The sequence below is a fragment of the Somniosus microcephalus genome, chromosome 5 (assembly GCF_052327205.1).
Source record: "Somniosus microcephalus isolate GS21.2 chromosome 5, FLI_Smic_1.0, whole genome shotgun sequence".
NCBI lineage: Eukaryota > Metazoa > Chordata > Chondrichthyes > Squaliformes > Somniosidae > Somniosus > Somniosus microcephalus.
In genome coordinates, this window is record NC_140991.1 from 1,335,504 (window position 1) to 1,350,847 (window position 15,344).

At 60.5% G+C, this 15,344-nt stretch overlaps 1 protein-coding gene across 3 annotated transcripts in view; it reads right to left on the reverse strand.

The window, feature by feature from the left end:
• Positions 1 to 6,771: 6,771 nt before the first annotated feature.
• Positions 6,772 to 15,344, reverse strand: part of LOC147116798 (protein scribble homolog) — a 116,123-nt gene continuing 107,550 nt past the window's right edge. For all 3 annotated transcript variants that reach the window (XM_085987213.1, XM_085987212.1, XM_085987211.1), the window contains one exon: positions 6,772 to 7,302. In XM_085987213.1, the coding sequence (XP_085843339.1) occupies positions 6,787 to 7,302 (516 nt within the window). In that variant the 3' untranslated portion in view covers positions 6,772 to 6,786. The remainder of the gene's footprint in view (positions 7,303 to 15,344) is intronic.

Consider the following 15,344-nt stretch of genomic DNA (forward strand, 5'->3'; position numbering starts at 1 on the left):
TGTCTAAATCGCCTTGAAGCCTCTTTGCATCCTCCTCACAACTCACAATCCCTCCTAGTTTCGTATCATCAGCAAACTTGGAAATATTACATTTGGTTCCCTCAACCAAATCATTGATATATATTGTGAATAGCTGGGGTCCAAGCACTGATCCCTGCAGTACCCCACTAGTCACCGCCTGCCACCCCGAAAAAGACCCATTTATTCCTACTCTCTGTTTCCTGTCTGTTAACCAATTTTCAATCCATGCCAGTATATTACCCCCAATCCCATGTGCTTTAATTTTACACACTAACCTCTTATGTGGGACATTATCAAAGGCCTTCTGAGAATCCAAATACACCACATCCACTGGTTCTCCCTTATCTATTCTACCAGGTACATCCCCAAAAAACTCCAGTAGGTTTGTCAAACACGATTTCCCTTTCATAAATCCATGTTGACTTTGTCTAATCCCGTTGATATTTTCTAAGTGTCCTGTTATCACATCCTTTATAATAGACTCTAGCATTTTCCCTACTACTGATGTTAGGCTAACCGGTCTGTGGTTCCCTGTTTTCTCTCCCCCCTTTTTTAAATAGTGGGGTTACATTTGCCACCCTCCAATCTGCAGGAACTGTTCCATAATCGATAGAATTTTGGAAGATGACAACCAATGCATCCACTGTTTCCATGGCTACCTCTATTACTACTCTGGGATGCAGATTATCAGGCCCTGGGGATTTATCAGCTTTCAGTCCCATTCATTTCTCCAGCACTATTTTTTTACTAATACTAATTTCCTTTAATTCCTCCTTCTCACTAGACCCTCGATTCCCTCGCATTTCTGGGAAGTTATTTGTGTCCTCTTCCGTGAAGACAGAACCAAAGTATTTGTTTAATTGCTCTGCCATTTCCTTGTTCCCCATTATAAATTCTCCCGTTTCTGACTGTGACGGGGGGAGAGGGAGCGGCGGGGGCGAGCGCGCGACGGGGGAGAGAGCGCGACGGGGGAGAGCGCGCGACGGGGGAGAGAGCGCGACGGGGGAGAGAGCGCGACGGGGGGAGAGAGCGCGACGGGGGGAGAGAGCGCGACGGGGGGAGAGAGCGCGACGGGGGGAGAGCGCGCGACGGGGGGAGAGAGCGCGACGGGGGGAGAGAGCGCGACGGGGGGAGAGAGCGCGACGGGGGGAGAGAGCGCGACGGGGGGAGAGAGCGCGACGGGGGGAGAGAGCGCGACGGGGGGAGAGAGCGCGACGGGGGGAGAGAGCGCGACGGGGGGAGAGAGCGCGACGGGGGGAGAGAGCGCGACGGGGGGAGAGAGCGCGACGGGGGGAGAGAGCGCGACGGGGGGAGAGAGCGCGACGGGGGGAGAGAGCGCGACGGGGGGAGAGAGCGCGACGGGGGGAGAGAGCGCGACGGGGGGAGAGAGCGCGACGGGGGGAGAGAGCGCGACGGGGGGAGAGAGCGCGACGGGGGGAGAGAGCGCGACGGGGGGAGAGAGCGCGACGGGGGGAGAGAGCGCGACGGGGGGAGAGAGCGCGACGGGGGGAGAGAGCGCGACGGGGGGAGAGAGCGCGACGGGGGGAGAGAGCGCGACGGGGGGAGAGAGCGCGACGGGGGGAGAGAGCGCGACGGGGGGAGAGAGCGCGACGGGGGGAGAGAGCGCGACGGGGGGAGAGAGCGCGACGGGGGGAGAGAGCGCGACGGGGGGAGAGAGCGCGACGGGGGGAGAGAGCGCGACGGGGGGAGAGAGCGCGACGGGGGGAGAGAGCGCGACGGGGGGAGAGAGCGCGACGGGGGAGAGAGCGCGACGGGGGAGAGAGCGCGACGGGGGAGAGAGCGCGACGGGGGAGAGAGCGCGACGGGGGAGAGAGAGCGACGGGGGAGAGAGAGCGACGGGGGAGAGAGAGCGACGGGGGAGAGAGAGCGACGGGGGAGAGAGAGCGACGGGGGAGAGAGAGCGACGGGGGAGAGAGAGCGACGGGGGAGAGAGAGCGACGGGGAGAGAGAGCGACGGGGGAGAGAGAGCGACGGGGGAGAGAGAGCGACGGGGGAGAGAGAGCGACGGGGGAGAGAGAGCGACGGGGGAGAGAGAGCGACGGGGGAGAGAGAGCGACGGGGGAGAGAGAGCGACGGGGGAGAGAGAGCGACGGGGGAGAGAGAGCGCGACGGGGGGAGAGAGCGCGCGACGGGGGGAGAGAGAGCGCGACGGGGGGAGAGAGAGCGCGACGGGGGGAGAGAGAGCGCGACGGGGGGAGAGAGAGCGCGACGGGGGAGAGAGCGCGCGACGGGGGAGAGAGAGCGCGACGGGGGAGAGCGCGACGGGGGGAGAGAGCGCGCGACGGGGGAGAGAGCGCGCGACGGGGGAGAGAGCGCGCGACGGGGGAGAGAGCGCGCGACGGGGGAGAGAGCGCGCGACGGGGGAGAGAGCGCGCGACGGGGGAGAGAGCGCGCGACGGGGGAGAGAGCGCGCGACGGGGGAGAGAGCGCGCGACGGGGGAGAGAGCGCGCGACGGGGGAGAGAGCGCGCGACGGGGGAGAGAGCGCGCGACGGGGGAGAGAGCGCGCGACGGGGGAGAGAGCGCGCGACGGGGGAGAGAGCGCGCGACGGGGGAGAGAGCGCGCGACGGGGGAGAGAGCGCGACGGGGGAGAGAGAGCGACGGGGGAGAGAGAGCGACGGGGGAGAGAGAGCGACGGGGGAGAGAGAGCGACGGGGGAGAGAGAGCGACGGGGGAGAGAGAGCGACGGGGGAGAGAGAGCGACGGGGGAGAGAGAGCGACGGGGGAGAGAGAGCGACGGGGGAGAGAGAGCGACGGGGGAGAGAGAGCGACGGGGGAGAGAGAGCGACGGGGGAGAGAGAGCGACGGGGGAGAGAGAGCGACGGGGGAGAGAGAGCGACGGGGAGAGAGAGCGACGGGGGAGAGAGAGCGACGGGGGAGAGAGAGCGACGGGGGAGAGAGAGCGACGGGGGAGAGAGAGCGACGGGGGAGAGAGAGCGACGGGGGAGAGAGAGCGACGGGGGAGAGAGAGCGACGGGGGAGAGAGAGCGACGGGGGAGAGAGAGCGACGGGGGAGAGAGAGCGACGGGGGAGAGAGAGCGACGGGGGAGAGAGAGCGACGGGGGAGAGAGAGCGACGGGGGAGAGAGAGCGACGGGGGAGAGAGAGCGACGGGGGAGAGAGAGCGACGGGGGAGAGAGAGCGACGGGGGAGAGAGAGCGACGGGGGAGAGAGAGCGACGGGGGAGAGAGCGCGACGGGGGAGAGAGCGCGACGGGGGAGAGCGCGCGACGGGGGAGAGCGCGCGACGGGGGAGAGCGCGCGACGGGGGAGAGCGCGCGACGGGGGAGAGAGCGCGACGGGGGAGAGAGCGCGACGGGGGAGAGAGCGCGACGGGGGAGAGAGCGCGACGGGGGAGAGAGCGCGACGGGGGAGAGAGCGCGACGGGGGAGAGAGCGCGACGGGGGAGAGAGCGCGACGGGGGAGAGAGCGCGACGGGGGAGAGAGCGCGACGGGGGAGAGAGCGCGACGGGGGAGAGAGCGCGCGACGGGGGAGAGAGCGCGACGGGGGAGAGAGCGCGACGGGGGAGAGAGCGCGACGGGGGAGAGAGCGCGACGGGGGAGAGAGCGCGACGGGGGAGAGAGCGCGACGGGGGAGAGAGCGCGACGGGGGAGAGAGCGCGACGGGGGAGAGAGCGCGACGGGGGAGAGAGCGCGACGGGGGAGAGAGCGCGACGGGGGAGAGAGCGCGACGGGGGAGAGAGAGCGACGGGGGGAGAGAGAGCGACGGGGGAGAGAGAGCGACGGGGGAGAGAGCGCGACGGGGGAGAGAGCGCGACGGGGGAGAGAGAGCGACGGGGGAGAGAGAGCGACGGGGGAGAGAGAGCGACGGGGGAGAGAGAGCGACGGGGGAGAGAGAGCGACGGGGGAGAGAGAGCGACGGGGGAGAGAGAGCGACGGGGGAGAGAGAGCGACGGGGGAGAGAGAGCGACGGGGGAGAGAGAGCGACGGGGGAGAGAGAGCGACGGGGGAGAGAGAGCGACGGGGGAGAGAGAGCGACGGGGGAGAGAGAGCGACGGGGGAGAGAGAGCGACGGGGGAGAGAGAGCGACGGGGGAGAGAGAGCGACGGGGGAGAGAGAGCGACGGGGGAGAGAGAGCGACGGGGGAGAGAGAGCGACGGGGGAGAGAGAGCGACGGGGGAGAGAGCGCGACGGGGGAGAGAGCGCGACGGGGGAGAGAGCGCGACGGGGGAGAGAGCGCGACGGGGGAGAGCGCGCGACGGGGGAGAGCGAGCGACGGGGGAGAGCGAGCGACGGGGGAGAGCGAGCGACGGGGGAGAGCGAGCGACGGGGGAGAGCGAGCGACGGGGGAGAGAGAGCGACGGGGAGAGAGAGCGACGGGGGAGAGAGAGCGACGGGGGAGAGAGAGCGACGGGGGAGAGAGAGCGACGGGGGAGAGAGAGCGACGGGGGAGAGAGAGCGACGGGGGAGAGAGAGCGACGGGGGAGAGAGAGCGACGGGGGAGAGAGAGCGACGGGGGAGAGAGAGCGACGGGGGAGAGAGAGCGACGGGGGAGAGAGAGCGACGGGGGAGAGAGAGCGACGGGGGAGAGAGAGCGACGGGGGAGAGAGAGCGACGGGGGAGAGAGAGCGACGGGGGAGAGAGAGCGACGGGGGAGAGAGAGCGACGGGGGAGAGAGAGCGACGGGGGAGAGAGAGCGACGGGGGAGAGAGAGCGACGGGGGAGAGAGAGCGACGGGGGAGAGAGAGCGACGGGGGAGAGAGAGCGACGGGGGAGAGAGAGCGACGGGGGAGAGAGAGCGACGGGGGAGAGAGAGCGACGGGGGAGAGAGAGCGACGGGGGAGAGAGAGCGACGGGGGAGAGAGAGCGACGGGGGAGAGAGAGCGACGGGGGGAGAGAGAGCGACGGGGGAGAGAGAGCGACGGGGGAGAGAGAGCGACGGGGGAGAGAGAGCGACGGGGGAGAGAGAGCGACGGGGGAGAGAGAGCGACGGGGGAGAGAGAGCGACGGGGGAGAGAGAGCGACGGGGGAGAGAGAGCGACGGGGGAGAGAGAGCGACGGGGGAGAGAGAGCGACGGGGGAGAGAGAGCGACGGGGGAGAGAGAGCGACGGGGGAGAGAGAGCGACGGGGGAGAGAGAGCGACGGGGGAGAGAGAGCGACGGGGGAGAGAGAGCGACGGGGGAGAGAGAGCGACGGGGGAGAGAGAGCGACGGGGGAGAGAGAGCGACGGGGGAGAGAGAGCGACGGGGGAGAGAGAGCGACGGGGGAGAGAGAGCGACGGGGGAGAGAGAGCGACGGGGGAGAGAGAGCGACGGGGGAGAGAGAGCGACGGGGGAGAGAGAGCGACGGGGGAGAGAGAGCGACGGGGGAGAGAGAGCGACGGGGGAGAGAGAGCGACGGGGGAGAGAGAGCGACGGGGGAGAGAGAGCGACGGGGGAGAGAGAGCGACGGGGGAGAGAGAGCGACGGGGGAGAGAGAGCGACGGGGAGAGAGAGCGACGGGGGAGAGAGAGCGACGGGGGAGAGAGAGCGACGGGGGAGAGAGAGCGACGGGGGAGAGAGCGCGACGGGGAGAGAGAGCGACGGGGGAGAGAGAGCGACGGGGGAGAGAGAGCGACGGGGGAGAGAGAGCGACGGGGGAGAGAGAGCGACGGGGGAGAGAGAGCGACGGGGGAGAGAGAGCGACGGGGGAGAGAGAGCGACGGGGGAGAGAGCGCGACGGGGGAGAGAGCGCGACGGGGGAGAGAGAGCGACGGGGGAGAGAGAGCGACGGGGGAGAGAGAGCGACGGGGGAGAGAGAGCGACGGGGGAGAGAGAGCGACGGGGGAGAGAGAGCGACGGGGGAGAGAGAGCGACGGGGGAGAGAGAGCGACGGGGGAGAGAGAGCGACGGGGGAGAGAGAGCGACGGGGGAGAGAGAGCGACGGGGGAGAGAGAGCGACGGGGGAGAGAGAGCGACGGGGGAGAGAGAGCGACGGGGGAGAGAGAGCGACGGGGGAGAGAGAGCGACGGGGGAGAGAGAGCGACGGGGGAGAGAGAGCGACGGGGGAGAGAGAGCGACGGGGGAGAGAGAGCGACGGGGGAGAGAGAGCGACGGGGGAGAGAGCGCGACGGGGGAGAGAGAGCGACGGGGGAGAGAGCGCGACGGGGGAGAGAGCGCGACGGGGGAGAGAGCGCGACGGGGGAGAGAGCGCGACGGGGGAGAGAGCGCGACGGGGGAGAGAGCGCGACGGGGGAGAGAGCGCGACGGGGGAGAGAGCGCGACGGGGGAGAGAGCGCGACGGGGGAGAGAGCGCGACGGGGGAGAGAGCGCGACGGGGGAGAGAGCGCGACGGGGGAGAGAGCGCGACGGGGGAGAGAGCGCGACGGGGGAGAGAGCGCGACGGGGGAGAGAGCGCGACGGGGGAGGAGAGCGCGACGGGGGAGAGAGAGCGCGATGGGGAGAGAGAGCGCGATGGGGAGAGAGAGCGCGATGGGGAGAGAGAGCGCGATGGGGAGAGAGAGCGCGATGGGGGGGAGAGCGCGCGATGGGGGGGAGAGAGCGCGATGGGGGGGAGAGAGCGCGATGGGGGGGAGAGAGCGCGATGGGGGGGAGAGAGTGCTCAGTTCTCGGTGCAATGCAGGGTAACAGAGGACGGATCCCCATGCCCCTCACACACACAGCGACACAGACACACAAAATCACACGCACAGACACACGCGAACACAGACGCACACACAGAGGGACCAAGAGAGCACAGCCAGATGCACAGACCACCCTCCCACCATGTCCCCCACCTCAGCTGGTTAGTAGAGCACATGAGCCAGAAGGCCAAAGCCACAACACATGCACGGCCGACCAGCGCAGTCATGCCAAGGAGATGGGCGAGTGGGCACACGCTCACACCATGCCACGTGCCAGTGGGTTCTTGCCTGGACGTTGCGGCTGGCGCGGACTCGTGCGCCGCGCGGAGAGGCTCCTGCCGCCCAGGCCTGCATGGACCTCCCCCGGCCCTTCCTGTTCGCCACCACAAACGGGTTCTGGTGAAAGGGGATGGGCTGCAGCTCGATCAGAATCTCCTGGTCCTGGCTCTCCGGTGGCTGCTGCCCGGGCTCGGTGAGCGACATGCGCCCTGCGCTCTCTTCCACCGCTGGATGCCCGCGGCCGGGTTTTGCGGCTCGCTGCTCAGTACTGTGGGGCCCAAGATCCCTGGCAGCCTCCCTTGAAGCCCCGGTCCCCGGCCTCCCGCAGGGGGTCGCCTCCCGCTCAGTCCGCGCAAGGTGTTCGCACTGACCCTCCATCGCAGCCAATCCAGCACCCCCCTTAATATGGGGAAAGGTCAGGGAGACAGAAATAAAGAAAAAAAAAGAGGGGATTCAGAGGACCAGAGGCGAGAGAGAGAGAGATCTCATTCAGAATTCAATCACTACGAGCCATGAATCAGTTCAAACAATACCCTCAGAGTCACCTCCCTGATGGTTAAAGGCACATCCTGGTGTGGCACTGGGCAGAAGAGGCCAGTGATCCCTGCCTGAGAGGAAATCAGCACACTGCCCCCGGTTACAAACCTGAGGCTCCCAGTACAGTTTCTGCTGGTACAGTGATGGCTCCCAGTACAGTTTCTGCTGGTACAGTGATGGCTCCCAGTACAGTATCTGCTGGTACAGTGATGGCTCCCAGTACAGTTTCTGCTGGTACAGTGATGGCTCCCAGTACAGTATCTGCTGGTACAGTATTGGCTCCCAGTACAGTTTCTGCTGGTACAGTGATGGCTCCCAGTACAGTTTCTGCTGGTACAGTGATGGCTCCCAGTACAGTTTCTGCTGGTACAGTGATGGCTCCCAGTACAGTATCTGCTGGTACAGTGATGGCTCCCAGTACAGTTTCTGCTGGTACAGTGATGGCTCCCAGTACAGTATCTGCTGGTACAGTATTGGCTCCCAGTACAGTTTCTGCTGGTACAGTGATGGCTCCCAGTACAGTATCTGCTGGTACAGTGATGTTGCTCTGCTCGTAGAGCAGTGTCCCTCCCCACAGACAGGCATGAGAGGGTTTGTCCTATGAGAGATTGAGTAGAATGGGCCGATACTCTCTGGAGTTTAGAAGAATGAGAGGTGATCTCATTGAAACATACAAGATTCTGAGGGGGATGGACAGGGTAGACGCTGAGAGGTTGTTTCCCCGGCTGGAGAGTCTAGAACTAGGGGGCACAGTCTCAGGATAAGGGGTCGGCCATTTAGGACTGAGATGAGGAGAAATTTCTTCACTCAGAGGGTGGTGAATCTTTGGAATTTGCTATCCCAGAGGGCTGTGGAGGCTCAGTCGTTGAGTATATTCAAGGCTGAGATCGATAGATTTTTGGACTCTGGGGAATCGAGGGATACGGGGATCGGGCGGGAAAGTGGAGATGAGTTCGATGATCAGCCATGATCTTATTGAATGGTGGAGCAGACTCGAGGGGCCGAATGGCCGACTCCTGCTCCTATTTCTTATGTTCTTATACTGGATGGCAAAGTGTGCCAGTGTATGACTATATATAGGTCTAACATCAGATGTAACCAACAGGTGGCGGCTGAGGTCAGCTTTACAGACAGGGGAAGGAATATGGAAGAGAGCTTGAACTGAAAGCCAGCACCACCCCCTCAATCTGTCTGTAGAATCTGGGCGACTTTCCTCAATCAAATCCCCCATGGTGTGAACCCTGCTCCAGACACCAGTGATGTTCCACTAGTCTGGCCATCTGCTGTAGCCGGGCACTGTGCCACATGGGTCCCTGGGCATTCTGCCATCCTCCAGCAGCATCAGGGCCAGCTGGGGTCACAGACACGACTCTAAAGGGGGCAATAGGAGGCAGGGGGAGATAGGGAAGAGGGCAAGGAGATAGGAAGGAGAGGTGTGCGGTGAGATAAAGGAGGTCGGGCGCCATGAGAGAGAGAGAAAAGGAGTGAGTGAGAGAGAGAAGGGGGAAAGTGAGAGAGAGAACGAGGGGTTGGGGAAGAGCCAGAGAGAGATAAAACAGAGGCAATAAGATAGAGAGAAACAGTGAGAAAGAGAGGGAGAGAAAGGAAGGGAGAGAGAGGGGGGGAGTTAGGGAAAAGCAAGGGGAGGATGAGAAGGAGAAAGTACGAGAGTAAAGAGCACACGAGAGGGAGGTGGAGAGAAGGAGGAAAAGCAGGGGCCAGAGTTAGACGGACAGGACACCGACGTAATGTTTATTGGAATATACCTGTACAGGCAGGAGGAGGACGGAGGAAATATCAGCTCGGTCTGGCTGTGTCGGGGCGGCTGCACTGGGGACTGTGGCCATACTGAGGTGTGACACACAGCAACAGCAGCAGAGAAACTCACTGAAAACACAACTCGAGGAGGCTGCGACTCATTTCTCTAAATATCCCCGGCAGAAATGGTGAGCGAGAATATGTTATATGGATCAAGGTCTGGCAATTAAACCCTTCGCACCACCTCCAGCCCAGTCCCAGACAGTGCGTCGGCCCAGTCCCAGACAGTGCGTCGGCCCAGTCCCAGACAGTGCGTCGGCCCAGTCCCAGACAGTGCGTCGGCCCAGTCCCAGACAGTGCGTCGGCCCAGTCCCAGACAGTGCGTCGGCCCAGTCCCAGACAGTGCGTCGGCCCAGTCCCAGACAGTGCGTCGGCCCAGTCCCAGACAGTGCGTCGGCCCAGTCCCAGACAGTGCGTCGGCCCAGTCCCAGACAGTGCGTCGGCCCAGTCCCAGACAGTGCGTCGGCCCAGTCCCAGACAGTTCGGGGGAGAGCAGCAGCGGAGGAGGAGCCCGGCTTGAAAACCGGCGGCAGCTACAAGGCCCGACCAGTTCGGGGGAGAGCAGCAGCGGAGGAGGAGCCCGGCTTGAAAACCGGCGGCAGCTACAAGGCCCGACCAGTTCGGGGGAGAGCAGCAGCGGAGGAGGAGCCCGGCTTGAAAACCGGCGGCAGCTACAAGGCCCGACCAGTTCGGGGGAGAGCAGCAGCGGAGGAGGAGCCCGGCTTGAAAACCGGCGGCAGCTACAAGGCCCGACCAGTTCGGGGGAGAGCAGCAGCGGAGGAGGAGCCCGGCTTGAAAACCGGCGGCAGCTACAAGGCCCGACCAGTTCGGGGGAGAGCAGCAGCGGAGGAGGAGCCCGGCTTGAAAACCGGCGGCAGCTACAAGGCACACCAACTCAGCAGCGGGGAGAGAGGTAAAAAGTAATCAGTGTGTGACGTCACCAGGGAGCAGGTAAGTGATTGGTTGGTGAGTATTTCTCTTTTTTAAACTTTAACTCTGTAGTTTAGAGTTACTAGGGTCTTTTCTGGTGTAGCAGGGACTGTTGGTAGACTACAAGCGCCTTAGAGATAATTTTAATTGGTGATAGTAAATAAATTTAAATTAAGTAAAGAGAAGGTCATGCCAGGTGAGCCCAGCCCCGTGATATGCTCCTCTTGCTCTATGTGGGAATTCAGGGACCCCGGTGCCCCTGATGACCACGTGTGCCAGAGATGCATCCATCTGCAGCTACTAGCAGACCGCATTGAGGCGCTGGAGCTGCGGGTGGATGGGTTGTGGAGCATTCACGATGCTGAGAGGGTCGTGGATAGCACGTTTAGTGAGTTGGTCACACCGCAGGGAAGGGCTGCACAGGAAGACAGGAAATGGGTGACCACCAGGCGGAGCAATAGAAGCAGGCAGGTAGTGCAGGAGACCCCTGTGACCATTCCCCTCTCAAACAAGTATACCGCTTTGGATACTGTTGAGGGGGATGACTCACCAGGGGAAGGCAGCAGCAGCCAACTTCCTGGCACTGGGGGTGCTCCTGCTGCCCAGGAAGGGGGGAAAAAGAGTGGGAGAGCAATAGTGGTAGGGGATTCTATAGTAAGGGGAACAGACAGGCGTTTCTGTGGCCGTAGACGTGAATCCAGGATGGTTTGTTGCCTCCCTGGTGCCAGGGTCAAGGATATCACTGAGCGGCTGCAGGGCATTCTGGAGGGGGAGGGTGAACAGCCAGAGGTCGTGGTCCACATTGGTACCAACGACATAGGTAAAAAGAGGGATGAGGTCCTGCAGCAAGAATTTAGGGAGCTAGGTGAAGGATTAAAGAGCAGGACCTCAAAGGTTGTAATCTCTGGATTACTCCCGGTGCCACGTGCTAGCGAGTATAGAAATAGGAAGACAGAACAGATGAATGCGTGGCTAAAGGGATGGTGCAGGAGGGAGGGCTTAAGTTTCCTGGATCACTGGGTCTGCTTCTGGGAAAGGTGGGACTTGTACAAGTCGGACGGTTTACACCTGAACCAGAGGGGAACTAATATCCTTGCGGGGAGGTTTGCTAGCATTGCTGGGGGGGGTTTAAACTAACTTGGCAGGGGGATGGGGTACAGAGTGGAGCTATAGTAGGGGGTGATTTACAGCCAAATACAGAGGAAAAAACAAGTCAGCTGGGAAAGCAGAGCAAATATGTGAAGGCAAAAGGGAATATGGCAGGGCTGGAAGGCATTTATTTTAATGCAAGGAGTCTTGCAAATAAGGTGGATGAACTGAAGTTGTTGTTGAACACATGGGAGTACGATATTGTTGCCATCACGGAGACATGGTTGAGGGAGGGTCAGGACTGGCAGCTCAATATTCCGGGGTATAGAATCTTCAGGCGAGACAGAGGGGGGTGTAAAAGGGGAGGGGGTGTTGCAATATTAATTAAGGAGTCAATTACTGCTGTAAGGAGGGATGATATATTAGCAGGTTCCTCAAATGAGGCCATATGGGTAGAACTTAAAAACAAAAAGGGGGCAAGCACTTTGCTGGGAGTGTACTATAGGCCCCCAAACAGTCAGGGGGAGATAGAGGAACAGATATGTAGGCAAATCTCAGAGAAGTGTGAAAATAATAGGGTAATAATAGTGGGGGATTTCAACTTCCCCAATATAAATTGGGATAGTCAGAGTGTGAAAGGCTTAGAGGGTGCAGAATTCTTAAAGTGCATCCAGGAGAGCTTTTTGAGCCAACATGTAGAAAGTCCTACAAGAGAGGGGGCGGTACTGGACCTAATTCTGGGGAATGTAGCCGGGCAAGTGGTGGAAGTATCAGTAGGAGAGCATTTTGGCGACAGTGACCATAATTCGGTGAAATTTAAGGTGGTCATGGAAAAAGACAAAGACGGCCCGGAAATAAGGGTTCTAAATTGGGGGAAGGCCGATTTTAATATGATAAGGCAGGATCTGGCCAAAGTGGACTGGGAGCAGCTACTTATAGGAAAATCCACATCAAAACAGTGGGAGACTTTCAGAAGGGAAATAGAGAGAGTACAGCGCCAACATGTTCCTGTAAAGGTCAAGGGTGGGACCAACAAGCAAAGGGAACCTTGGATGACGAGGGAGATACAAAAATGCATTAGAAATAAAAGGGGGGCTTTTGGCAGTTACAAAAGACTAAAGACGGAAGAAGCCCTAGAGGAGTATAAAAAGTGCAGGGGCATACTTAAAAAAGAAATTAGGAGGGCGAGGAGGGGCCATGAAATAACACTGGCGAGCAAAATAAAGGAAAATCCTAAGATGTTTTATAAGTATATTAAGGGCAAGAGGATAACCAGGGAAAGGGTAGGGCCCATTAGGGACCAAAGTGGCAATCTGTGTGTAGAGCCAGATGATGTAGGCGGGGTTTTAAATGAATTTTTTGCATCTGTGTTCACTATGGAGAAAGACGATGCAGACATAGAAATCGGGCAAGGGGACTGTGACATACTTGAACATATTAGCATCGAGAGGGAGGAGGTGCTAGCGGTTTTAGCAGGCCAAAAAGTGGATAAATCCCCAGGCCCGGACGAGATGTATCCCAGGCTGCTGTGGGAGGCAAAGGAGGAGATTGCAGGGGCTCTGACACAAATTTTCAGAACCTCTCTGGCCACAGGGGATGTACCAGAGGACTGGAGAACAGCTAATGTAGTACCATTATACAAGAAGGGTAGCAGGGATAAACCAGGGAATTACAGGCCAGTGAGCCTAACATCTGTGGTAGGGAAATTATTGGAAAAAATTCTGAGGGACAAAATTAGTCTACACTTGGAGAGGCAAGGATTAATCGGGGATAGTCAGCATGGCTTTGTCAAGGGTAAATCATGTCTGACAAATCTGATTGAATTTTTCGAGGGGGTGACTAGGGAGGTGGATGAGGGAAATGCTGTGGATGTGGTTTACATGGACTTCAGTAAAGCTTTTGACAAAGTCCCGCATAGGAGACTGGTCAAGAAGGTAAGAGCCCATGGGATCCAGGGTGCCTTGGCGCGTTGGATCCTAAACTGGCTGAGTGGCAGGAGGCAGAGGGTGATGGTCGAAGGTTGCTTTTGTGACTGGAAGCCTGTGTCCAGTGGGGTACCTCAGGGATCGGTGCTGGGTCCCTTGTTGTTTGTGATCTACATAAATGATTTGGATGAGAATGTAAAAGGTATGATCAGTAAGTTTGCAGATGACACGAAAATTGGTGGGGTGGTAAATTGCAAGGAGGAAAGCCTCAGGCTACAGGACGATATAGACAGGTTGGTCAGTTGGGCGCAAAAGTGGCAAATGGAATTTAACCCTGAAAAGTGCGAGGTGATGCATTTTGGACGGACAAATAAGGCAAGGGAATACACAATGAGTGGTAGGACCCTAGGAAGTACAGAGGGTCAGAGGGACCTTGGTGTACATGTACATAGATCTCTGAAGGCAGCGGAACAGGTAGATAAGGTGGTTAAAAAGGCATATGGGATACTTGCCTTCATTAGCCGAGGCATAGAATATAAGAGCAGGGAGGTTATGATGGAGCTGTACAAAACGCTGGTGAGGCCACAGCTGGAGTACTGTGTGCAGTTCTGGTCGCCTCACTATAGGAAGGATGTGATTGCTTTGGAGAGGGTGCAGAGAAGATTCACCAGGATGTTACCTGGGATGGAGTGCCTCAGCTATGAAGAAAGACTAAACAGGCTGGGGTTGTTTTCCTTGGAGCAAAGAAGGCTGGGGGGACCTGATTGAGGTGTACAAAATGATGAGGGGCATAGATAGGGTAGACAAAGAGGAACTTTTCCCCTTAGTAGGGGGGTCAATAACAAGGGGGCATAGATTCAGGGTAAGGGGCAGGAGATTTAGAGGGGATTTGAGGAGGAACTTTTTCACCCAGAGGGTGGTTGGAATGTGGAACTCAATGCCTAAAAGGGTGGTAGAGGCAGGAACCCTCACAACATTCAAGAAGCATTTGGGTGAGCACTTGAAATGCCATTGCATACAGGGCTATGGACCAAATGCTGGAAAATGGGATTAGACTGGACAGGGATGGATGGGCGGCGCAGACACGATGGGCCGAAGGGCCTCTTTCTGCGCTGTAAAACTCTATGACTCTATGAGTGTGTCGGCCCAGCCCCAGACAGTGTGTCGGCCCAGCCCCAGACAGTGTGTCGGCCCAGTCCCAGACAGTGTCGGCCCAGTCCCAGACAGTGTGTCGGCCCAGTCCCAGACAGTGCGTCGGCCCAGTCCCAGACAGTGCGTCGGCCCAGTCCCAGACAGTGCGTCGGCCCAGTCCCAGACAGTGCGTCGGCCCAGTCCCAGACAGTGCGTCGGCCCAGTCCCAGACAGTGCGTCGGCCCAGTCCCAGACAGTGCGTCGGCCCAGTCCCAGACAGTGTGTCGGCCCAGTCCCAGACAGTGTGTCGGCCCAGCCCCAGACAGTTTGTCGGCCCAGTCCCAGACAGTGTGTCGGCCCAGTCCCAGACAGTGTGTCGGCCCAGCCCCAGACAGTGCGTCGGCCCAGTCCCAGACAGTGCGTCGGTCCAGTCCCAGACAGTGTGTCGGCCCAGTCCCAGACAGTGTGTCGGCCCAGTCCCAGACAGTGTGTCGGCCCAGTCCCAGACAGTGTGTCGGTCCAGTCCCAGACAGTGTGTCGGTCCAGTCCCAGACAGTGTGTCGGTCCAGTCCCAGACAGTGTGTCGGCCCAGTCCCAGACAGTGCGTCGGCCCAGTCCCAGACAGTGCGTCGGCCCAGTCCCAGACAGTGTGTCGGCCCAGTCCCAGACAGTGCGTCGGCCCAGTCCCAGACAGTGTGTCGGTCCAGCTCAGACAGTGTGTCGGTCCAGCTCAGACAGTGTGTCGGCCCAGTCCCAGACAGTGTGTCGGCCCAGTCCCAGACAGTGTGTCGGCCCAGTCCCAGACAGTGTGTCGGCCCAGTCCCAGACAGTGTGTCGGCCCAGTCCCAGACAGTGTGTCGGCCCAGTCCCAGACAGTGCGTCGGCCCAGTCCCAGACAGTGCGTCGGCCCAGTCCCAGACAGTGCGTCGGCCCAGTCCCAGACAGTGCGTCGGCCCAGTCCCAGACAGTGTGTCGGTCCAGCTCAGACAGTGTGTCGGCCCAGTCCCAGAC